The following is a 24,781-nucleotide window of genomic DNA, read 5'->3' on the forward strand; positions in this document are numbered from 1 at the left end:
GTGTCCGTCCTCTTGCTGTCGTGCCTGCCGTGGGTGTCTGTCCAGGCAGCCCAGCAGGACCCCTTCTCCTTGGGGTGACTGAGCACCTTTGCCTCTCCGCAGGTGTCTGGGCGCACGGTGACTACTGCAGAATCAACCCCAAGACGGGGGGTATCATCATGCTGGGCCGGAGGTGAGGGCTCTTTAGAGGGCTTCTCTTCCCTACAGCCCCCTTTCCCGAGGCATCCAGACAGGGCCAGGAGGCATCCCGTGTCAGCTCCCTGAGGGCCAGGTCTGGGCCTGATCCACATTTCTGTGCCCCAGAGTGAGGTGGCAGACCTGTGGCAAAGGTGTGTCCGTCCACCGTAGCAACGGCCCTTCCAGAACGGAGAGTGTGTGGGTATTCGGTGCACGCCACGCCTGTACGGTGGGAAGGGGCGGGGGGTGGGTGACAGGTGTTTCTACACAAAGAGGACTCCCTTATTGTCTGGCTTGGAGTTTAGAGAGAGAAGGTGGCTGGTGGCGGTGAGGAGCAGCGGAGGGGAGCCTTCGTGACTGGGCCCAGTGTTGCCGGTGGATGGGGAGTGACTGCCCCTGCCCCCCGCCCTGGGCAACATGCCTCACTCAGGAGCTGGTGTGTGTTCGTGACCTTGTCTCTCTTTCTAGCGATGGCACGCTCAACCCCAACGGAGTGCGATTCGGCAGTTCGGAAATCTATAACATTGGTATGTATTTCCTTTTCTCCTCAAATTACTCTCAAGTCATCCAGGAAGGAAGGAGGGTGTGTCCCAGCAGGGCGCCCCAGAGCCTGCTTTCCAAAGATGCTGCCTTTTGGCATAACTCTGGCCCATTTGCCGCAGCTGTGAGAACATGTCCTTCTTTCCAGAATTACCTCATCCGTCCGCATTGCTTGTAGCTGTCAGGCCTCAGAGGCCTATCCCTGTTCCGTTACATTACTGAAGAGTGAGCAACCATGGGTTGCTTAATTGTGTCTACTCCTTACGGGTGAAGGAGGAGAAGCTCAGAGAATTGGTGTGATTGCTGGAGGTCACACAGCACCGTTCAGGACACCATATAAAGACAGTGGGCCTCCTAGCTGCCTGGTAGAGTCATCCGTGGGTCTTTAAAATGCCCCACCAAGGCCACAAAATCAGCCTCCCTGAGAAGTGGCTTCCTACTGATGTCACGTCAAGGTTGCAGCCAGGACAGAGAAGCCCTGATCCCTCTGCCTCCAGCCCCCCCCCCCTCCCCAGTGGAGTCCCCACTGTGGGCACTTGTTTCTTTTTCATTTTTAAGTTAGTTTGTAAGTAAGCAAATAAGGCCTGAGTTTGGCTTCTTATGAACATGTCGACCGCTGCAGCCCATGCTCTGACTCTTGCCGGTGGTGGGCGCTCTTCTCGTTCCCCTTGAGGACTCCTCCTGGGAGGGGGGGTGGCGAGGCGGCCGTCCCCTCCTTTCCCCCTGGCCACGGTGGGCCGGTGCGAGAGTGTGGCCCCTTGCCCTGTCTCTGCAGTGGAGGCCTTCGAGGAGGTGATGGACAGCCTGTGCGTCCCCCAGTACAACAAGGACGGGGAGGAGAGGGTGCTGCTTTTCCTGAAGATGGCTTCCGGCCACAGCTTCGGGCCCGAGCTGGTCAAGAGCATCCGCAACGCCATCCGCGTCGGCCTGTCTGCGCGGCACGTGCCCAGCCTCATCCTGGAGACCAAGGGCATCCCGGTAGGTCCGCCGCCGCCGGGCTCGGGCTCGGGCTCGGGCTCCTGCCCCCGGGCAGTGGCGACCAGGTGCGCCGTCGGCTCCCCGGGAGCCCCCACACGCTGGGGCTCATCTAGGAGCTTGTTCTGCTTTATATATAGTTTGTCTGCGTTGCCTGGCAACCCCGTCTTTTTTTTCCCCAACATCTCTCCTTTTTAAAAAAAAATTTTTTTTTATTTTAACCCTTCCTGAATTGCGTTTAAAGTAATTTCTGCTAAATACCTGTGTTCGGAGGTTAGGCAGGCCCAGCCCTGCACAACCAACTAGCTTTTCCCCGGTGCAGTTTTAGTGTGTTCTTAAAATTATTAATGAGAAAATTAATTTTAACTTTTTGAAGAGCCGCTGGGGTGCCGTTGCTCTTGCCTTTTAATTTTCAGTTTTGCCTGTGGAAAGAAGAGTCGAATCTATTTAGAGGCACGTCTCCAGAAAGCTGCTCCCCCTTCTACTTTGTTTAGGTTCAGAGTGGGGGAGGAGGGGCGCCCAGATTGGATGTCAGCTGAGAGGGGAAGCTGCTGTGTGCATGGCACGCGCGTGTGCACAGAGCGGGCTGAGTGCACAGACGAGCCAGGCTGTACGGAAGCCTGCAGCCTAGCGGTTCTCTGATGGAGAGAGGGGGCAGAGCCTGACCGGGCCCCCGGGGGAGCACGGCTCTGATGCTTCCCCAAGCAGGGCCTGGACTTCTCCTGTCCACACGCTTCTTTTAAAGTTGGGTTATGCACAGGAAGGGTCCCAGGCTTGGGGGTTCTCTCTGTCTCTCTCGCTTGGTGACTCCTGGTGACTCTGGGGACAGTGGCTCTCGCAGAGAGGGAAGGTACTTCTTGAGGCTGTGACACTTACTGCCTTCTGATGAGGGCCTAAGGCTTTCCTTCCGTGAACCAGTTCTATCCGCTTCTGGAACATTCTGGAGCATGAGAGTGTGTCCTTTGCTTCCAGAAGGGTTATTCCCCAACTATATGTGCTCATGAGATTAGTGGTATGGTTTATCTGAGAGAGACAGGAAATGGTGGCTGGTCTTTCTGTCCTCAGCGTGGCGCTGGGGTCGCTGTCAAGCCCGGTTCTCCCCAGGTGCTGTCTTCTCTGTCTGGTTGGGCTGGGAAGTCACTTCCAGAGTTCCCTGAGATTGTTCAAGGCCCTCGTGTCTTCACACTCTCCTGATCTGAACTGGTGGATTGGATTGGCCGTGTGTGTCATGTGCTGGGGCGGGGGTGGCCCGGCCAAGGAGACTTGGGGCACTTGGGGCATTGCGAGGCCAGCAGGCCCCAGGCAGCCACGACTGCCCTGACCCCAGCCCATCTTTGTCCCCGCTCACAGTTGAGACGCCTGGCCCATCCCGATGGGAGGCAGCATGACGTGTATGTTGCGGGGCAGCCCAAGTAGCAGCGGGGTGGGGGAGGTCTCTGTCTCCTGCCACCCTCCTCCCCAGAGGAAGCGACAGTGGGATTTCTTCTGAAACACGGTCTTCTTTCTTTTGTCAGCTGATGGAAGATATAACTTATTAGCTCCCCTGAGCCGTTCTTGGAGCTTTTGTGTAAAGCTTACAGGCCCATACAGCACGTGAGACTCTTGCATTTCAGGGCGAGAGGGGCTGACACCCAAGTGACAGGCAGCCCCTCGGAAGCTAGTGCTTAGATCCTTAATTAGTTCACACGTCGCCTGAGTTTTTTAAATGAATGAATTTTAATTACATCTCAGGTTAAAAAAAAAAAAAAAGTGCCCGTGGAGGAGAGATCAGGACACCGCAGTTTTACTAAAGGGCTCTGTCCTCAAGTCCCCTGGCCCCCGGACACCCGCACTGCCGCCGAGGCCCGCAGGGATCAAAGGCGGAACACGCGGGCCACGGGTTTTAGGGAGAGCTTTTTGAACGTTTGGAAGGAGTCTGACTGGGCGGAAAGTAGTGCCCCATCCCAGCCTGATGGATGCTCCTGAGGAAAAATTTTGGGGCAGCTTGGTGAGGCCCGTGGATGAAGCTCACTGGCCAGTATGGTGACGAGGTGGCAGGAAGCCAGCCCGCTGCTGACATGGTGGTGGCCGATTTTATGATACAGGGAAGGGTAATGAAGTCAACATAACTGACAAAATAGAAACACAGTCTGACAGCGAGGCACTTGTGGGAACTGTCTGTGTGTGAGCCCCATGAACCCCGCCCCCCTGCAGGGAGAGGCGCTGGCGCCCCCGCTTCACACTCGAGGAGGCTGACCGGGCTTAGGGAATCAGCCCACAGCCCCCCAGATGTGGTGGCCCAAGTGCCACGTGCTCGCCGTAGTGGAAGGCCCCCTCCCCCAGGGCAGCTGTGTGGCCGGTTCCGGGCGGAGGTGGTTCGGCCTGCAGTTTGGTCTGCAGTTTGGTCGTGCGTCCCGCGGTTTGGACGTGCCTAGAGCTGGGAGCCGAGGGCTCTTTTCCCCCTTGAGGCTCAGCCGCGCCTTTTGCTTGTTTGCTCCGCCCCTCCCTGCAGTACACCCTCAACGGCAAGAAAGTGGAAGTGGCTGTGAAGCAGATCATCGCGGGAAAAGCCGTGGAACACCGAGGGGCCTTCTCGAACCCCGAGACCCTGGATTTGTACCGGGACATCCCCGAGCTTCATGACTTCTGAGTTGGACCGGCCCGCACGGCACCCTGCCACACGCGTCTGTGCTGTGACTTTCGTGGGTTCATGACGTTACTTTGGGAAGGCAAGTGTCTGCGGGCTTGGGGAAGTGTGTGTGTCTGTCCCGCAGTTGCGTCTGGTGGCTTCCCCGCGTCTTCCTGGGCCATGTCATGACCTTCAGAGGCCGAAAGGGAGCATTTGGTTGTGTGTGTGTGGCGAGGCTTGGAGCGTGTGTCCTTGCACAAGTGTTCTTGCACATGCCGTGAGGAGCTGGGGATCACCAGTGTGTGGACGGTTGGGGCCGACAGCCACGGTCACGGCCATGCTTCCCACGCTGGCCGGGGCCCCTCGGGGAGCGATTTTGCCTCCGGCCTCGTGCCTGCAGTTCCTCTGCTCTTTTCAGGTGTAAATCTGTGTTTCCCTTTTACGTGGGTCTCCTGGCTCTGGCCATCGTCCCTTGGGGCCTGTCCGTCTGCTGTGGCACGTGGACTGGTCCCCGGTGGCCGACCGCTCCTGCGGGTCGTGGTGGAGCCGCGTGTCGCCCCCACCAGACCGCGCTGCCCGGCGAGCAGAAGCTCCCACTGGACAACACGTGGCTTTCGTGCTTTCACAGGGTCTCCTTATTTCATGGACTTGGAATGGTTTAAAAATGTTGTGATGTTCGTTATCTGGTGCGTGTGGGTGCTCGAAAACTGGATGTCCGCCCCGCGGGGTGGCGTCGCCCTCGGGGCATCGGTGGGCCGCCTGGGCAGCCGTCGCAGGTCTTCCTGCCTCGGAGCTGCCCGGCCTCAGGGGACACGGCCTCGCTCTCCTCCCCCCGGGGGCTCTCGGCACCTCATGGCGAAGCCGTGTTCTCGCAGCTGTAATGGGTTTGACAGCCGCGCAGTTCGCATGTACTCTCCGTTCAGCACGTTAACGAGTTTCTGTAATCCTAATGTTCGTTTTTGTGTTTTTAAAAACCGAGCACAATGAAAACCTTTTTCAAATCCCTTTTCTTCCGGATTATGAAAACACAGGGGGAAAGTGCTATGAGGAATTTATGCAATAAACATCTCTCTATGTACGTCTATGTGCACACGCCTGTGCGGGTGGGGCATTCCTGGGCCCCGGGTATGGGGCCAGGGGACCGAGCGGCCGGTGGGGACTTCTCAGCGTGAAGCCAGCTCCCTGGAGGAGAGGCCCTCCTTACCCTGGGCTCCCCCATGGTTCCAAGCAGACAGGGGTCTGGACCGCAAGCCCTGTCATCGCAGGAGCTGTGTGTCACTGGGGTGGCGTCACAGAATCCAGGCTTGGCCCGGCAGGGCTCCTTTTTCTCCCGTCTCGGGAAGGTGGAGGCAGGCGGGCACCCGGGGCCGGGGTAGTGACTGTGCGATGAGCAGTGCCCATCTCGGTCTGCCATCCTCCGTCTGCAGCCGCCCTGCCTCCCACCTCCCATCATGTTCCTGGCAGGGACGAGAGGGCTGGGTGAGGGGCAGAAAGCCCCCCCCCCCGTCTCTGGTCTGTCCCCATTGTTTGGGTTTTGTGGAAGCTCACCCCGTGCACCTCTGCTGGTACCTAAGTGACCAGAAGTGGGCCCCACGGCCACCGCTAGCAGCAAGGGTGTCTGGATGTCTGAGTGTTTTTAAACAGGACCTGTCACCTTTTTTGCATTTTCTCGTCGTTGCTATAACAACTTAACACAAACTTCGTGGCTTAAACCACGAATTTATTACAGTCCTAGATGTCAGAAGTCTGGCTCAGTTCTCGCTGAGCTAAAGGCAAGGCGGCCGGCTGCATTCCTCCTGGAGGCTCCAGGGGAGAATCTCTTCCTGGCCTTCTCCAGCTTCCAGAGGAGTCCTCATCCATGGCTGCGGGCTCCTCCCTCCATCCCCAGAGCCTGCAGTGTCTCCTGCCCCCCACTTCTACACACAAGACCTCTGTGATTACCTTGGCCCCACTCCCATAATCCAGGATCGTTCCCCACTTTACCGTCTACTGATTAGCAAGCTCACTTGCACGGGCCGCCGTAAATCTTCTGGCCACAGAACCTAACACCCACAGGGCGTATTTGGGGCCTTACTCTGCCTCCCTCACTTTGCAAACACGGTCGAGTCCTGCTGGTGAAGAAGACGGGAGAGTGGTCATCAGAAGCTGTGAGCCCCGTGCCAGAACAGCTGGGTGGTCAGGACCTCTGGCTGTCGACTGACCCTGGGCTGAGCTCGCCCCCCCCCCCCCCCCCCCCCGTGGGACCAGCCTGCCAGCCTCCCTCCCAGGACTCAGGTCTGACCCCGCCCGGGGCTCAGAGCCCACTGCCGGCTGACTGTGCTGGAGGTGTCATTAAGGCCTAACTGCCATGCCCTTTTAGTTCCAGCAAGACCCCCCAGGCTGGCCAAGCCCACACGTCCATGTTAATAAGCTGCGCCGATGACTTCATTAGCGAGAGACAGATGTTCTCAACAGCAGCCACCGAACGCCCACGATGCCGGCTGCCCCGTGATGTGCCTTGGCCTGAGCGTCGCCCTGAAAGCACCTGCTGGTCAGCTGCCCTTTTCCTTTGCGATGCCTGCTGGTTGTACCGCACCCCCCACCGCAGTCTCCTTCCCATCCTTCTCCCCATTCCCCACCATACGTGTCCCCCCAGCCTCGCCAGGAGCACAGGGAACTGCAGTGCAGCCTGGGTGGGGCTGCCAGGATTCCAGGCAGCTGTTCCTCCTCCGGGTGTGTCTTCCCACCTCCAGGAACTTCCTCGGGGGCCAGGAGGGGGGTGGGGGCACTGTGCCCACCCCCACCTCCTCGCCAGTGCAGACAATCCTAGGGACCCTGGAGCACTGTGTCTGGGTTACTTGACCCTTGACACTCACCCCTGCACCCTCCTTTTGTGCCCTGCTCTGCACTGGCTTCAGTACGACCCCTCTTGCTGCGGGTACCTGCCTGCTGGCCCCCTCCCTGCATTCCGAATCCTGGAGCACCCCAGATCTGCTCCCTCATCTGGATCCCCAGCCCCTAGCAAGCCCCTAGCAAATGGCCTGAACCCACTGAGCTTTGGGAAAGGTGTCTCCTTGACGTTTTAACCCACTGTCACTGTGGATGTGTGTGGACAGGCTTCAAGTGCCCAGAGTAAGTCTTGTAGGGAATGAACTCTCTTTGAGGGCCCAGCCACGTCCCCAGCTCTGGACTTCAGCCTTCAAAGGGAAAGCTGCACACAGATTTACGGGGATAAGTTGTAGTCTCTGGGGTCCAGGCTCAGCTGCTATAATGAGTACCCCCCAGTCTGGCTCAACCGGAAAGAGTTTTTTCCCTGCAACAGCTTTGAGGTGGCCTGGGGGGAGGGTAGGTGGCTTTTCTTTGCAAGGTCACCCAAGTGACCCGAGTTTCTTCTATTGGTTGCTGCACCATCCCTTGCGTGGCGGCCCGGTCGCCGTGACCCATGCCGCTGGTCGCATTCACATGGCAGCCCCTCCCTTCCGCTTCCCGCCCATCAGCCACCACCTGTCCCACAGCCGCACTCAGCTGCGGGAGGCCAGGCGGTGTGCTCGCCAGCTGGGTCACACCTGACCTGCAGCTGGAGTGTCAGCCTGGGGGAGCGTGCGTGCGTGCGAAGGTGACGCTTCCTAGTGTGTTTGTGTCTCTGCATTTTGAAGGTAAATTTATGAGGCAAACTTGTTGGCTTTTATAACATTTTGGCCATGTGTGTATGTGCGCACACGTGTGTGCGTACACGTTTGTGTGTGAAGGCGTGTATGTGTGTGTGAACACATGCATGTGTGTGTGGCCGAACACTCATCCGAACCCAGAAGAGCAGGGCAGTGAACGGCAGGGGTTTGTGTTTTCAGTCTGGGCGCCCACGCACACGCGGGCCGGCGGGGAGACTTCCCCGTCTCATGTCGCCTTGCCCAACTGTAGCTGCTCACGGCTACGCAGCCGCAGCCTGGGCCCTGAGCACCCTCCCGTCTGCGGACACCTTTCTGTGTCCAAGTCAAGTGGCTTTCCCTGGGGGTTTGCAGGGCCGGGGACCGGACACTAACTTACTCTTTCAGCCAACGTCCCCTGTTAGTCACTGGGGCCAGTGGTCACCAAGCATGGTGAGTGCCATGGAGTGGGCACGTCGGGCAGGAGGACAGATGATCAGCAAGGAAAGGAGAGAAGGTCTGACCAGACGTCATAGTTGAGGCCTGTCCAAGGAGACGGCGCCAAGGCACGGCCTCCGAGGGAGGATGCACTGTGAGAAGGTGGGAGGTTAGCCCGTGGGCAGAGCAGAACGAGCTTGAGCCACATCCTGAGAAGGGGATGGACTGACCCAGAGGAACAAGGGAGAGGCGATTTTGAGAAAGGGTAGAGAGCCGGGTGGGAGAGGGGCCGCTGGGCAGAATGTGGAGTGTGGACTGTGTTCCGAGGGCCACCAGGAAGCTGCAAGGATTTGGAGTCCAGCAGGGACATCAGTGGATACGCCATTTAGAGGGTGGCGGGACAGAGGAAGGGTCTGGATTGGGAGCTGGGTGATAAGACGTATGTTCCAGCTTTCTCCCGCCTCCTCCTCCTGCTCTCTCCTCTTGCCGCGGCCCCAGTACCCCTTGTGCACAGAACTCGAGACTCGTTGTGGTTCTCCAAGCACATAGGTGTTGAACGCGCAGCGGGGACAGGAAGGAGCCTGTCGGATTTGACCAGAAGCCTGAACTGGCTTTGATGAGCTGTGGTTCTTTCTCTCTGGGCCATGACCGCCTTTTCTGTCATTTCTAAGAGCCTGTTGCCATTTTGTCCCCATGTCTTCAAGACTGTCGTGAGCAAATAAGGAAAGGCCTATTAAGAGGTATAAAATACATCACAAGCCAAGCACTGGCTCGGCTGTCATGGTTGATCACGTTGGAGTGCCCTTGACCATCACAGCAGTAAGTGGATGGTCTCATAATTTCATTAGATGACTTCCAGGGGAGAAACAGTTGCTCATCAACTCATTATGCGCTGGAACGGTTTGCAAACCTCTTCGTCTTGGGATGCCCTCCCTGTTCTTCCTGCTCCTGCCTTCTTTCCCTGCCTCAAACGGCTAAGTCACAAGTCCTGGTGGGTTTTAGGGGAGTGAAAAGGTGTGGTTGTCAAGTGGCCCCACATGGCTCGGACCTAGTTTTCATGTTCCAGGCTCTGAGTTTATCATTCTTGCATTCCCGCTTACCATTTATCTGCTTCTGGCATGGCCCAGTTCTTTGTGGGGCCCACTTCCTCTTTTCAGTCATGACTTAGGATTTTGTTGGCTACAAGGAACAGAAACCCCAACCCAAAGTGGCTCAAGCAAATAGAAGGCTGTTACCGGCGCACAGGTTTGAAAAGTCCAGTGCCAGGATTAGCTTCAGGTGTGGCTGGATCCAGGTGCTCGAACGGCATCAGGGTCCCCTGTCCCCATGTATCAGCTTCACCTTCCTCTGTGTTGACTGCATTCTCAGGTGGCTTCTCCTCTCACTGTGCCAACCTGGATACGTCCCACTCCAGGATTGTGCCCTCTCAGTGCTGAGAGGGGAGAAGGGTTTTCCTCCTGGTGGTTCCAACCTGAGCTCCAGTGTTGAAGGTCATTGGATCACATGTGGCCAGGCATGTGCTGATTGGCCCGGCCTGGGTCATATGACCCCTGCTGGAAACCAGCCATACTCAGTTACAGGGACTGGGGTGGGGGTCCTGGAGCCTCATGTGGCTTTCCTTTCAGGAGTGGGGGGCAGCCAGCCCCTCTGTTTCTTCTCCTCTTTTCACAGGTGCTGGCCCTTTGTCCCTTGCTTCCCTTGCTCCTTCTTTCTCTAGGAGAGAGCCTGTCTAACCTCCTCTGTCTCTCTCTGCTCCCCCTTCCCTCCCCAGCATGACAGGTTGTCTGGAAAACAGGAGCCTGGTGCCTATGAGAATGGATTTCCAGATTAAGAAAATTGGGTGTGTGTGTGTGTGTGTGTGTGTGCTTTTTCCATAACACAAACTCTGGAAAGTATAGCTCTGAAATCTTATGTCTGGCTTTCAAAAGTCTGTGAGACTCTGGATTAGTGTTTATCTGTCCTGCATCCCCCCACCGAGCCCCCCGCAGCCCCTGTGCTGGGCCAAGACTGGCTGGCTGGAGGGTCTGTGTGGGCAGGAGGGCTCAGCCCTCCTCGGGGGCCCGTGTTCCTGCTCCCCCTCCATTCCCTCTCTCCTCCCTCTTCCTTCCCCTGCTCTCCTTTCTCTCCTTCCCCCTTCACTTCTTACCCATTCCCCACCACCAGTCCTTCAGGGATGGGCTCACATCCTTTCTTCCTGGGAAGTCTGTCCTGCTGTACCAATCTGAACTGCCTTGCTCCCCTCTGCGGTAGACACACCCTACAGTGGCCCCATAGTTCCCGCCCTTAGCACCCATACTTTTGTGTTCCTTCCTCCTCTTGAATGGGGGTGAGACCTGCGCCCTGCTCCTAGCCAACAGAAGATGGCAAAGGTGAAGAGATTTTGCAGATGCAATTAAGGTCCCTAATCAGTTGACTTTGCATGAATCAAAAGGAAGACTATCTTGGTGGGCCTGATGTAATCAGGTGAGTCTTTATAAGAGGCTCTGGGCCTTCCCTGATGTCAGAGACTGCAAGTAGCTGAGACTTCTGGCTTTGAAGAAGCAAGCTACCATGACTTCTACCGCCACAAAGAAATGAATTCTGCCATAAACCTGGGGAAGCTTGGAAGGGGATCCTCCGAGTTGGGCCTCCAGATGAGAATGCAGCCTGACCTTCACCCTGAGCTGAGAACGAGCTAAGCCATGCCTGGACTCCTGGTCTACAGAAACCATGAGGTAATACGTGGGTGTTGCTTTAAGCTACTGTGTTTGTGATAATCCATTATGCAGCAGTAGAAAGTGAATGTACCGTCTCAATGGTCCAGGCCTCAGTAAACGGGATCACACTCCACTTAGCACCTTTCTATGTATGAATCCTGTCTCCTTGGCCCCACTCAGGTCCCTGAGGATGGGAATGTTCCTCCTTTACCTCTTCCCTGTCTCCACCCCTTGGTCCCAACCACAGGTAAGTCTTCATTTCAGTTGGGACTGGCACTGTGACAGGAAGCTCTCTCTTATCCGTGACTTCAGGCTCAGTGGGATCCAGGGGCTGGGACAGTGGGATCATGATTCAATATCTCATGGAATCTCTAAGCTACTGGTGTGTAGTGGTTGAGAGCACGGACTCAGGAATTGGGTTGCCAGGTAAAATACAGGATGTTCAGGGGGTGCCTGGCTGGCTCGGTAGAGCATGCAGCTCTTGATCTTGGGGTCCTGAGTTTGAGCCCCAGGTTGGGTATGGAGCCTACTTAAAATAAAAAAATAAAATACATTAAAAAAAGATAGGATGTTCAGTTAAATTTGAGTTTCAGACAAACAGTGAATAGCTCTTTCGTGTAATTAAATCCCAAATATAACACGGGACGTATTTACACCAAAAAGTATTCATTGTTTATCTGAAATTCAAACTTATACGTCCTATCGTTTTGCTACATCTGGCAACCCTACTCTATAACCAAGTACTTGGAACTGAAGTATGGTTCCTCCTCTGTGTGACCATGGGGAAGTTACTTAACCTCTCTGAGCCTCACTTTCCTCAGCTGTGAAAGTGGGGATTAAAAAGACGAACTCTAACAGGGCTGTGATGACAGTGGAGTAATCACATGGCCTATGGATAGTGCCAGGCATCTGGCAGACGCTCAGTTAACATTCTCTGCAGTACAATATCTTAACCTTCCTTTTGTGTAAGCTTGCCTTTTTTGGGGGTCTAAGGCCCAGGAAGGAATCTCCTTGGCCTGGCCAAGGTCATGTGCCCATCTCAGAACCAACCGCTGTGACCAGGGGGAATGGGAGGTTCTGATTGGCCACACCCAGGTCATGTGACCGCCCCTGCAGGTGGCAGGTGGGCCAGCCCACCTGGACACACCTGGAATGAGAGTGGGGAAGGGGAGGTCCCTCCACAGTGATGAGGGCGCTTGCAGACGGTGGTGGGGGTGGTGAGGATGGGTTCCCCAGGGCACGGGCTCCCCCTCAGCACGGGGTCGGCGGGTCAACGAGACCCCAGGACTCAGCGTGGGGGGGAGAGGGAACTGATGCTGAACTTGGAGCTTAGGGTCTTGCCTCCTCCTCCGCGTCACTAGCTCCGCCTGAGGCTGTGACCCCGGGATGAAGGTGGGGTGGCCGCAGTGCGTGGGAGGAGGGCCTTGTTTCAGGCGGGAGAGAGAACGGGAGCTTTCGCTGGGTCTTGCCTGGAAGAGTTCCCAAACAGAATCCTGAAGAAGAAAATTTGCTTTTCTGGTTCCGAATGTTCACGTGTAATGAACACAAGCGAGACCTCAACGCACAGACAGCAAACACAAGAATCGGGTTTTGAGGATCAGCCAGATTTCAACCGAGGGAGGCCACCCTTGGAGGAGAAGCAACTCCGTCTGGGATAAATCTTTAAAATTGCGGTTTTCTGGGAGCCAGCATTGCCTCTAGGAAGAGAAGTGCCTCAGGCTTGTGGCAGGTACAGAGAAGGGGTGGGACATTTTTTTGACACTTGTTCTGGCGGGGAGGGGTGTGTCTGGATCCCCTCTCCTTGAATCGAAGCGGGCTGGTGGCTGGCTTGATCCGTAGCATGGGACAGGTGCTGCTGGGTGGTTTATAGGCTTGGCCAGGAAAGCCATGGAGCTCGACCTCCTTCTTTTGGGGTTGCTCACTCTGGGGAAGCCCGCCTCCACGTGACAAGTCTGGGCCTATATGCAAAGAAGATGAAAACAGGATCCCAAAGGGACACCTGCCCTCTTACGCTCACTGCAGCATTATTTACGATCGCCCAGATAGGGACGCAACTTTCGTGTCAGTGGAGGCACAGATGTTCTATATATGTGTGTATAAATATGGGGTGGAGAGCCTGCCACCTGTGACAACGTGGATGGACCTTGAAGGCATTATGCTAAGTGAGATAAGTCAGAGAAAGACAAACACCACATGCTCTCACTTATACGTGGCATTTAAAAACGGGGAACTCCTAGAACCAGCAAGCAGTGGTTACCGGGGCTCGGGGGGTAGGGGTTGGGGAGATACTGTTTAGGGTACAGACTTGCAACTAGAAGAGGAATAGGTTCTGGGGGCAATACATAGCCTAGTGAGGAAAATCAGCAGACTATGTTATATGCTTCCAAGCGGCTGGAGATTAGATCGTACATGTGCTCACTAAAGAAAAGGAATGATAATCATGTGATGTGATAGAGAAGGTGGTGGTACTCACATCGCAGCCGATAAGTACATCCAATCAACACGTACATCTTAAAAGCGCACAGGGCTCTATGTAAATTATATCTCAATGTAAAAAAAGTCTGGACTTTGAGGTCACCAAGCTGGGGAAGCCACACGGGGGCGCTCTGGCCCCGAGTTCCAGCCGGCACTGCCTGGGCCCCAGACGCTGGAGTGGAGCCGCCTTTCACCCTCCTTACCCGTCATCTGTCAGCTGAATATCACCGAGTCACCTCAGCTGACACCACACGGAACAGAAGAATTACCCAGTCGAGCTCTGCCTGAATTTCTAACCATGGAAGCCTTGAAATATAACAAACTTATTTTTGTTCTGTGCTGCTAAGTTTGGGGTGGTTGTGTGGCAGTAGCCATCAGAACAGGGCTCCTCCACAGTGCGGCCCGGACTGGCGGTGTAAATACTAGAAGAGGCGCGGGCGTCGCCCTGGGAAGCTGGCGACGGCAGGAGCCTGCTCTGTGTCCAGGTGACGGCCGTTATTAGGAAGCCGGAGCTGAAGCTGACACTCTGGGGCTCCCGTGGGTGTGACCTCAGCTTTCCCGTCTGTAGAATGGGGTTTCCGTGAACTGCAAACTTGATAACAAGGAGCAGATGTGTCAAAGCAATGGCCAAGGTTCAAATCTAGCCTGCAAATCTATCTTCCTTGACTCTCCCGGTTTTAGTATTTGGATGCAGTTTAGCAGTTGGGAGATTTCGCAGCTTCTCCTGCAGTCACTTGGTCCTAACGGCTCACATGGTCTGACACCATTCTCAGGCTTGGCACGCGTGATTCCTCTGACCTCTGTGTCCTCGTCGACCCCGGGCTCTGCCAGAAGCGGTCCAGGGAGCAAGGAAGCCACCTCAGTGGGGACCACAGCACAAGATGACCATGACAAAATGTTCCCTGCTGTGGCAGGACACACCCCCTGCCCTGATTTAAATGTGCGGGGTTCATGGGAGAAGTTCATCTTGGTTACGGAAAAATAAAGTCCATGTCTGCCAACTCGAGCACGTGGGCTGAGCCCTGGCAGAAGCCGCCCATTGAGCAAACCCTCCCCGGGCACCCAGGCTGATCAAAGCCCTTGAATCAGCAGCTGATTGAATCCTCAACTCCCGCACAAAGAGACACATTAATGATCCCTGTTTTCACAGGATAGGGGGAGACGGAGGTATAGAGGCTAACTTGCCTGGGGTCCTACAGCTGACAGAGGGGGTGGGATAGAATTGGGGTTAGGGCCCAGGCAGTCTGGCCGCAGCCCCCCTGTGCAGTCTGCAGTCGTAGCCCCTTTCCCGGCCGTATCTCCTGGCAGAGCAGGGATGGTATCCTCTGTGGCACAGACCATGGTCCCCGTGTGGGAGGGGAGCCCGGGGTGGCCTGCAGACAATCAGTGCTTAAGGACCACCCGTGGGAACCAGACACCGAAAAGGCGTTTGCAGGAGAGGGGTGGATGGCTGCTCGTCTCCAGCCTGGGCTGGAAGGAGCCAATGCAGGTCACACTGCCTCCGGCTGCCTGCTGTCCCTGCAGTTTCCGTAATGACTGCCCGGGTCCCCTCTGCGCGCTGACAGCTGAGCCAGGTGCCAGTTGCTGAAGGCAACAGACTTGTTTCTGTCAGCCTGGGCTGTCCTGGTAGCCGAGGCTGGTGGCTCCCAGTGGGTGGTCTGTGGCACTCTCATTCTATAATGCACGGGCTTAGGACCACAGGGCTCGGGGGCTGGAGCCGTTCATCTGGGCCGTGGGCTGGCTGGCGCTAATAATAGCGGACGTCGCAGTGGCACTGACGACGCGCCAGGCACTGTTCCAAGGGCACAGTCCTGACTGTCGGCAGGCCTAGGACACAGATACCATCATTATCCCCACTTTGCAGATGGGGAACAAGGCACCAGGTTCAAGGACTTCGCCCAAGGTCGCACAGATGGGTCAGCTCCGATGCTGGCCTTCACCTGCTTGACCCTTTCAGGAAGAGCTCCCAAAAGAATGGAGACAATCCCCCTTTCTATAAGCCTCATTTTGTGGTCCTTTTGGGGGGATAGTTCTCGAATGTCTAGATTGATTAAAAAAAAATCATACCCCAGTGAAAAAGATCAATTGCCATGTACGGCTTCCAAGTCACTTTGATGCTGTCACAAACCCTCATATGTTTGAGCCTCTAATTAGATTTGGAGGGGAATGAATTCATGTGTCATGAAATTTTAAAAGACAACGTTCCATGAATGGAATTTCCCATTATTCCAGCTTGATTGAAATTGTGGGTTTTTAAGAGGATGCTATTTATACTCTTAAAACAATGGAGCTTTCAAAAGGATTCGGTTCCTAGGTCTTCATATGTGATTTCTAGGGAAGTGGAAATTTTCAAATTTTCATAATGAATGTGGTTTTGTGGCTTTCCTCCTTTTCTTTCTTCTTCTTCTTCTTTTTTTTTTAAATAACCTGAGTCGGCAGTGTCTCTCTTCCCCTGATGGGAACCTCAGATTCTTGCCAAAGTATGTATCACATAATTGCTTTCATGTTCAGGCCCGGCAAGAGCACGCTGTAAGCGGCTGGGACGCAGATGTGACAATTCTATTAGCCTGGGTTCTTGCATGGTTGACCTTGCAAATTGAATTCGGGGAGGAGAGGCCTGGGAGGTGCAGGCTGAGATTTCTGTGCTTGGGCGTGGACAGCCAGGCAGCCACTCCCACCTTGCATCCTGGGGTCTTCCTCACCTCCCCAGTGGAGCCCGTGATGGATGGGCTCCTGCCCGCTGTAGCCTTATTAGCCACTCTGTCAAGGTGACAATGTCATTTTTAATATCGCATCTTCAGACCTGAGGTTTATTTTTAGGTTGGGAGTCAGCCAGCCTTTCCGGAGAGAGAACCACAAAAAGTTGAGAGCATGCGGATGCCTGGATGGTTCAGTCAGTTAAGCATCTGCCTTCGGCTCAGTTTGTGATCCCAGGGTGCTGGGTTCGAGTCCCATGTCAGGCTCCTTGCTTGGCGGGAAGCATGCTTCTCCCTGTGCCTGCCGTTTCTATTGCTCGTGCTCTTTCTCTCTCGCTTGCTCTCTGTGACAAATAAATAAAGTCTTAAAAAAAAAAAAGCTGAGGGTGCGGTTCCTGACCCTGCGGATGCTGGGGAGCTTTTCAACAATAACCGTGCCCAAGAAGATGCCTTCTGGGGTGCAGGGATTGTTCTGTATTTTGATGCACGTCGTGGTTACTTGAGCTTATATATGTGTCCCCAAAATTGAGCTTTGGTGAGGATGTGGGGAAGTCAAGCCTTTTGCCTTGCTGGTGGGGATATGAAATGGTGGAGCCACTGCAGAAACAGTTCGGCAAGGGCGCCTCGGGGGCTCATTCGGCTAAGCATTTGCCTTCAGCTCAGGTCATGATCCTGGGGTCCAAGGATTGAGCCCCAAGGGCTCCCTGCTGAGTGGGGAGTCTTCTTGTCCCTCTGCCCCTCCTCCCCGCTTGTGCTCACGCTCTCATTTGAGCGCGCTCTCTCTCAAGTAAATGAATAAAATCTTAAAAAAGGAATAGTTTGGTAGTTCCTCAGTAAGTTAAGTGTAGGATTACCGTATGACCCAGCAACTCCAATCGTAGACACATCCGCCAAAGACTTGAAATCAGGGACTGAAATAGACATTTGCACACCAGCGTTCCCAGCAGCACTGTTCACAACAGCCAAAAGGTGGAGACAGCCCGAGTGTCCATTGACAGATGACTGCAGAAGTAAGATGTGGTCCATCCACACAACGGAATATTATTCAGCCAGAAAAGGGAATGAAGTTCTGACCTGTGCTACAACACAGACACACGCTGAAAACATGCTAAGCAAGAGAGGCCAGTCTCAAGAGTCCAGACATCGTGTGATCCCACTTGTACGAGAGAGCTTGACTAGGCAAACTCAGAGACAGAATGTAAAATAGAGGTTATTTGGGGGCTGGGGCGGGGAGAAGGACATGGGGAGTTGTGTTTAATGGGTGCTGAGTGTTTAATGGGATGATGAACGTTCTGGAGGTGGGTGGTGGTGATGGCTGCACAGCCGTGTGGATGTGCCACGGAACGGAGCGCTTACAAATGGTTAAAATGGTGAATTTTGTGTTACGTGTATTTTTCCACGATAAACCATCACTGAGAGGTACACTTACGATTTGTGCACTTGGGGGAGGTGCCTGGGGGGCTCGATTGGTTGAGCATCCAACTCTTGGTTTCGGCTCAGGTTGTGGTCTCAGGGTCATAGGGTCAAGCCCTGTGTCGGGCTCCATTCCCAGCACGGAGTCTGCCTGTCCCTCTTCCTCTGCTCCTCCCTCTGCGGGTGTGCACTCACTCACGTGCTCTCTCATAAATAAGTAAGTAAGTAAATAAATAAATATCTTTAGGAAAAGAAGGATTTGTGCACTGAAGGGTGTGTATGCCATAAACACTGATTCCCAGGCCCTACTCCTAGAGATTCTGATTGAATGGTCTGCAGAAAAGGCTGGGCATCGATATTCTAAAGAAAACTACCATGAGGAATCTGTGATCTGGAAAAAGGGCATAACTCAGGCACGGAAGCCCCTCCAGAATAAGAACTGAGGAATCCAGGTAGAGGCCATGTGGTCTGTGAAGGCCAGTGCATCGGGTCTAGGGCAGAGTGTTTGCTGTTGTAAGAACCCCCCCACCCCAGCTCCCCCTTCCCTTTCACAGGGTGGCTGCCCCGGCAGCCAGGTCCCCGAGCCATCATGATAGATGGAGCCCCCGCCCTCCAGCCTGCACGGGTCACGGGTGAGAGAAATAAACGCGGGCTGCATAAAGCCACCGACCCTGTGGGCTTATCTGTTACGCAGCAGAACACAGTCTGCCCTGACTGGTACAGGGTCTCCCTCTCAGATGTGAATGAGGGAAGGGGAGGCCTTTCGGGAGCTGGGAGCTGCCTGGACAAAGCCTGGGGCACGGAACTGTGTGTGGCCCGCTGGAGACGTGCAGAGCTTAGTCAGGTGGGAAGGGAGGAGTCATCCGAGAGGAAGGGACTGAGCAGAAAGGACCTCGATGTTTTGTGAAAGATCGTTGAGTGGAGGGATAATATTTGTCAAATTGAGCGATCTTTTCTTTCACTTCTTTCACTATCTTGCCTTGACCCTTCCCTGCTACTGGGCAGCTGGGCCACTGTGTGTGTACACGTTGCATCAGGGATGATTTATGACAGCACAGGAGAGAGAGAGAGAGAGAGAGAGAGAGAGAGATTGAGAGAGCGGGGGGGGGGGTGGAGAGAGAAGAGCCATTTTATAGCTTTTACTTTTTAAAAGTCTAGAACTGAGAGGCCAGGAAGCACAGACAAAAAATGGGGGAAAAACGAGGGAAAAAAAGCATGACGAGGGCAGGGTTTCCCTGCTCCGCCCCCAGCAGACCAGAAGATTCCTGGACTGGAGGAGAAGCCAAGACAGAGAAGACATTGGTGGGTGTGAGTGAAGGGAGCCTGGCTCCCTGCACTGAGTCCTATGGCAGCCAAGTCCCCAGATTCCTTACTAGTTGTAGGTGCAAGGGGGCGCTGGGTTCTCGAGGTAAGGCCTGGGTAGGTAGCAAGCACTTGGAGAGCTGGGAATGCTTTGGTGGCAAGCAACGGGAGGCTCAGACAGAAGGGATTTACCAAGTACAGGCATTTCGTGATCTTATGTGACCCCCTAAGTAGGGGACAGCAGCAGGCCTCTGGGTACCTTTGTTTCTTGGCCTCTTCCTCATGGTCACAAAGTGGCTGCCACAGCTTCAGGATCACATGCTCACACGTCTGTGTCAGCGGCAGGATGCAGGAGTGTGGGGCGGCCAAGGCAGCAAGAAGTCTCCTTGTGGCCCTCTCTTGGGAAGGTTTTCCCTGAAAGATCCCCAGCAGCCTTCCCCTCCGGTTCATCGAGCAGGGCTGTTTCTCACAGCTGCCCCGAGCTACAAAGGAGGCTAGGGAGCAGGCACCAGAATTCTCCCCCCACTCCCCCCTCGCTTCTTGTTTTGACATAATTTCATAATTTCGCACTGAAATAAAAGTCGCAAGCATAGCACAAAAAATACCCAATATCCTTGACTCAGATTCCCTAAATGTTGACATCTACTTTATGATTTCCTTTTTCTGTCCCCTTACATACGTACACACACACACATAACGTATATTCCTTCTGAACTGTTTGAGTCCGTTGCAGACATAATGTCCCGTTATCCCTAAATACTCCATTGTGTATTCCTGAAAAACAAAGGCATTCTCTTACATAACCACAGCCCAATGATCAAAATCAGAGAATTAACATAGAAACAATGCTGTTACCCAATCTACCGACCTTTTTCAGATTTCATCAATTGTCCCAATAATGTCCTTCAGAGCAGAACAAAAGCCCCGGTCACACACTGCACTTGGTTGCCATGTTTCCTAAGCCTGTGTTAATCAGAAGTACTACCCGAAATTTCCATTGCCTTCCATGACACTGATCTTTTTTTTTTTTTTACGATTTATTTATTTATTTGAGACACAGAAAGAGAGCAGGGGGGAGGGGTAGAGGGGCAGAGGGAGAAGGGAGAGAGAATCTCAAGCAGACTCCCTGCTGAGTGTGGAGCCTGTCTCAGGGCTTGATCTCATGACCCTGAGATCATGACCCGAGCCAAAATCAAGAGTCCGACACTGATCTTTTGAAGAGGATGGGCCAAGGACTTTGCAGTACTGAGTCCCCTGATGCTTCCTTCTGTTTGGATTCGGCTGTGAACTTTGGCAGGACCACGTGGTCCTTGAAGCATCGTCTCTGGGGCCACATGCTGTCGGTTGGTCCCCTTTCTGGCTATGTCAGCTTGGATCGTGCGTGAGGCTGGGTCGCCAGGGTTCCCTACTATGAAGTTACCATTTTAGCATTGGATTTTCCACCTCGAGAGTGGGAATGCGGGTCGGGGTGGCCAGCCCGTGAGATGACTGTGGTCTTGCACGTCTGAGCGTGTGAACTGCCCCCTGCAGTCATTGCTAATCTTGAGTTGGGGAGGAAGGAGGTCCTCAGGAAGAAGCAGATTCCATTCTCTCTTTTTAGCTACACTTTCTAAGCACCTACTGTGTGCCGGTCTCCTGAGCAGGGCCCCACAGAGCACACGGTAATAGAGGACACTGTCTACCCTCATTGACCATCCTGCCTAAGGGGAGGGAAGAAACTCGTATTTCTTGTACACCTACTGTGTGCCACACTTGGGTCAGGCAGTCCCATCCACTGCCTCACTGAAAGTAGCATCTCAGGTCTGTGAGGCCGGTGCTGAGTCATGACCTGGGGGGACTTGATTCGTTTCGAACCAGAGCAACAATTCCTAGCGTCTCCCATGCCTGTATCTGGCTCACCTCACTTGAATACGGTTTTTTAAAAGCATCTGAAATATTTTCCATATCAAGTGTTTCAAGGACCTAATTATGAACTTCATTATAATTGTTCATTAGTTATATTTTGTTCAATTACTTTAACAAGTTGCCAAATGGAACACAAAGCCGGCAATTAACATTATATAATTGTAACGAGACACTCAAATTGGGTTACAGAGCGTCGTCTTTGCTTGATGTTTTTCCCTCCGAGGAACACAAACTAAAGGTGGCGTCTGGCCGTCTGTCTGTCTGCCCACCGGCTCCATCCCAGCTGTCAGGCGTGGGAGCAGCCTTTTGTTTTGTACGAAGGTCAAGTTCAGAAAAACGGAAATGTTTAAGTGTGGTGCTAAAAATATTCCAGGTGATGATAATTATGTTATTATTGATAATGATGATATTATGGGTGACGAGTATTGTATGACTCATTACGTGGCAGTCACTGTTTTAGGCACGTTTATATCCAACAGTTCATTTAATCTTCCTGTCAGGTCCCCGAGGTGAGGGCTGTCATTTCCCCATTTTACAGATGAAGATATCAAGGCGCAAAGTCTGGGTGGCTTGCCCAAGGTCACACTGCTAGGAAGTGCTAGAGCTGGCCTCACACCCAGCTGGGCCGGCCCAGGGTCCTTCTCTTGACCACTCCTCTTTATTGATTATTGAGTCTCGCAGGAAATCATGTATTTTAAGAAAACGTTAATTACGCACTTTATCCAATAGGAGACCGTGCATGAGAAAAAGCAGATGACGCAGAATTTGAGCCACTTAATTGTTAACATCTGCATTTACTTTAGAGGTGGGAATATGAACGCTACCGTCTAGAGTTTGTCCTGGAACCAGATCACATGCTGTCTCCTGTGTCCTTCTGGCTGGTTTTTCCAGGGGCTTCTCAAGAGTCCCAGCAAAGTTCTTGGGCCTCATTCCCAGGGCTCGATCCTGGGGGAGCCTTCCCTGTGAATCTGACCAGGCTCAGGTCATGTGGCCACGTGTGCAACTTGACTCAAGGAGAGAGTGTAGTCCCCCCCAAGGGAAAGTCTGGGTCCTCTGCACAGAAGGGAAGGGGAATCGCTGTTGGTCAGGCACAAACAGCAGACCTCCCTGGGAAGGCCATGAATTCAGAGGGCCTGGCCCTTAGCCAGCTTGTCCCACGGCGGCTCAGTCTTTTGGGACTCAGTGTCCACCTCTAAGAAATGGGCATTTGGCAAATGGATCCCATTCTGTCTCTCTGTGTCTCTCTCTTCCTCTTAGCTGATCTCTGCTCACAGTTCTCCTAACAGCATCCATCTGGGCTCCGTGCTGTTAGCAAGAGTCTCGTCCAGATGGCCAGACGGATTTGAGTTGATGGCTTGGTGAGCTAATGACACAGAGCTAATTCTTAATAATGACGAAAGGCAGTAAAACCCGCATCTGGATCAGATCGAGGTACCTGATCCGGCCACACACTCTGCTGTGGTCTTGGCCGCTGTCACCAGGACACGTGCGACTATTCCAGAACCGGGGTTGATCTGCAGCCTCGGCCCCCTCCTGGTAAGCCTCTGAGTCTGGAAAGCCAGGGTTTTCCAAATCCAGGACCGGGGAGTTGCAAAGACCAGCATCCCTCTCAAAGATCAGGTCACAAGGGAGCCAGCTTGTTGTAAGTGCAGCAGCCAGAAAGCGTAATTCGCAGACACAGGTGTGTGTCGATGTCAGTCAGGACCCCCGGGTGCGCACAGGGCGCACTGAGTCAGTCGCTTCAAGCTGAAGGGGCTCTATTGAAATGATACCAGGGGAGATCACAGTGCTGTTGAGAAGCTGTAAAAATATGCTCTCTTGTCGGGGCGCCTGGGGGGCTCAGTCGGTGGAGCATCTGCCTTTGGCTCAGGTCATGATCCCAGGGTCCTGGGATCGAGTCCTGCCTGCATTGGGCTCCCTGCTCAGCGGGGAGCCTGCTTCTCCCCCTGCCTGCTGCTCCCCCTGCTTGCGTGTGCTCTGTCTCTCAAATAAATAAAATCTTAAAAAAGAAATGCTCCCGCACTGGGTAGAATGAGGCGGTCCAGACAGACAGAAGCACGCCCCGGAGTGAGTCGATGAGGCCCTCGTTGGAGGGGAGGCAGGGCATTGAACATGGGGACTCGGGGGCCAGACCACGTGGGTTTGAGTCCAGGCTTTGCCGCTCATTGTATGTGTGACCTCGGGCAACATGGGTGCCTCCGTTTGCTCATTGGCCAAACAACCGTGGCCACCCCCAGAGGGTTGTGTAAATTAAATGACAGAATATACGTGAACCGTGTGGAAGGAGTAACTGTTCGAGCATAAATGGCCCATTGATGTTTACTGTGGGAGGCAGCCGCGGTCTCTCACGGAGACACGTGCGGAGGGGCATTCCCCACATACGGACAGGGGGACTCCCAGGACAGGTGTCTACCACAATGATTTGCTTTCCTTTTCCTACTACTCAGATTGACTTGTATCTCGAGCCCCGATTTCCCTGTGGTTGCCTGAAATCTCACTCACTCTTGGGTACACCTACCTGCTCCCCAGGACCGCTTCCTCAAGAGGAAATCTGAATGCCTTTATGCAGACTTTACCACGGTCCCCACCACTCCCTACTGCCCCACCCGTGTCCTGTTCTGCTCATTTATGTTGCTTAGCTCGGTTCCTGTGGACATCTGCATTCATGATCCCAGAACCAAAGAGCCAGGGGTTTGGGAAGACAAAGCATGACTCTTGAAGGCTTTTGTATCTACTTTCATGGACGTTGTCTTCTACCCTGCACGAAGCAACACAGGGTCTGTCATCTGCTAAATGGGGCGGGGAGGATAAAATGAGTACATGGTACCATCCGGCCACCTATGGAAATAGGGGCCTCTCCTGGGGCCCACATGCGGGACATCTAGTGGGAACCAGGCAGTCACTTCCTTCTCGCAGGTAATTCCTTGGGCACGAGCCCACTACTGCACTTCCTCTGTTGTGGAATGAGTTGCCAGGCTGGACAGCAGCAGGCTTCCCATCTATTTCATTCCCAGGGACACTGGGACGCTCTGCCTCTGTCAGGGTCCTTGCAGACCAACGCATTCTGAGCACGGGTATGTCCTGCCGCCCTTTGTAATGGACGGGCTCCTGCTGCCCTGGCCTTCTGCTCTGGGGTCCCACTCATTTTTAAGACTGGGTCACTGGGTCCTGGGTTTGTAAATGAATCACAAGAGTTGTCTCTTAATTGAAAGCCATAAAATAGAGGTTTACAGTGAAGGTTGGTTTTGTTTTTTTATTTTTTTGTTTTTGTTTTAGGGATCCTATTTCATATTATGGGTTCTTGTCTTTTCACATGTTGGACTGGGAATGCGGAAGTCCAGGTTTTATTCTGAGTTCGAGGTGTCGCCACAAAGCTGTGTGAGGCTTGGAGAGCCACTTGACCTCTCTGAGTCTCAGATGTTTCATCTGACAAATGGGGAAACTGAGGTCTGCCCATCCAAACGCTTGGGGGGTTGAGATGATGAGATGAGATCATGGCTATGAAATTGCTTTGACAAAAGACAGAATTTTGTTCAGTTTTATGGAGCTGTCTCTATATATAGCTGGCATATTGATAGGAAATGATTTTTGCTTGCACATAACAGGAAACTTCACTACTGTGGCTTGATAAGCGTTCACTTTTCTTATATATCAAGAATATATGTGTACTAGACTGTATATTCCAGAAGTGGTTATCTTTGGGTGATGATAAAGCTGCTTTATTAAGTAAGGGCCAATGATTTCTGTGATTCTCTAGGCCTTCTCTTCATGGTCACAAGATGGCTGCTGCAGCTCCAGCCATCACAGCAATATTTAAGGCAAGAGGAAGGTCTAGGGCTTGATCAGGCTCCCCTCTTCCATTCCAGGTAGGCAAAGGCACTCCCAGACTACCTCCAGACCTCTTCCATGCATCTCACTAGACAGAAGTAGGTC

At 53.7% G+C, this 24,781-nt stretch overlaps 1 protein-coding gene across 4 annotated transcripts in view; it reads left to right on the plus strand.

The window, feature by feature from the left end:
• The window catches only part of AACS (acetoacetyl-CoA synthetase), a 58,333-nt gene extending 52,955 nt beyond the window's left edge, over positions 1–5,378 (plus strand). For 3 of the 4 annotated variants that reach the window (XM_026514689.4, XM_026514690.4, XM_057305696.1), the window contains 4 exons: positions 103–172; positions 646–704; positions 1,493–1,695; positions 4,184–5,378. In XM_026514689.4, the coding sequence (XP_026370474.2) occupies positions 103–172; positions 646–704; positions 1,493–1,695; positions 4,184–4,321 (470 nt within the window). In that variant the 3' untranslated portion in view covers positions 4,322–5,378. The remainder of the gene's footprint in view (positions 1–102; positions 173–645; positions 705–1,492; positions 1,696–4,183) is intronic. The other variant, XM_057305697.1, reaches the window with a different exon arrangement.
• The last annotated feature ends 19,403 nt before the right edge of the window (positions 5,379–24,781 follow it).

This window comes from Ursus arctos, unplaced genomic scaffold (assembly GCF_023065955.2).
Source record: "Ursus arctos isolate Adak ecotype North America unplaced genomic scaffold, UrsArc2.0 scaffold_34, whole genome shotgun sequence".
Classification (NCBI taxonomy): domain Eukaryota; kingdom Metazoa; phylum Chordata; class Mammalia; order Carnivora; family Ursidae; genus Ursus; species Ursus arctos.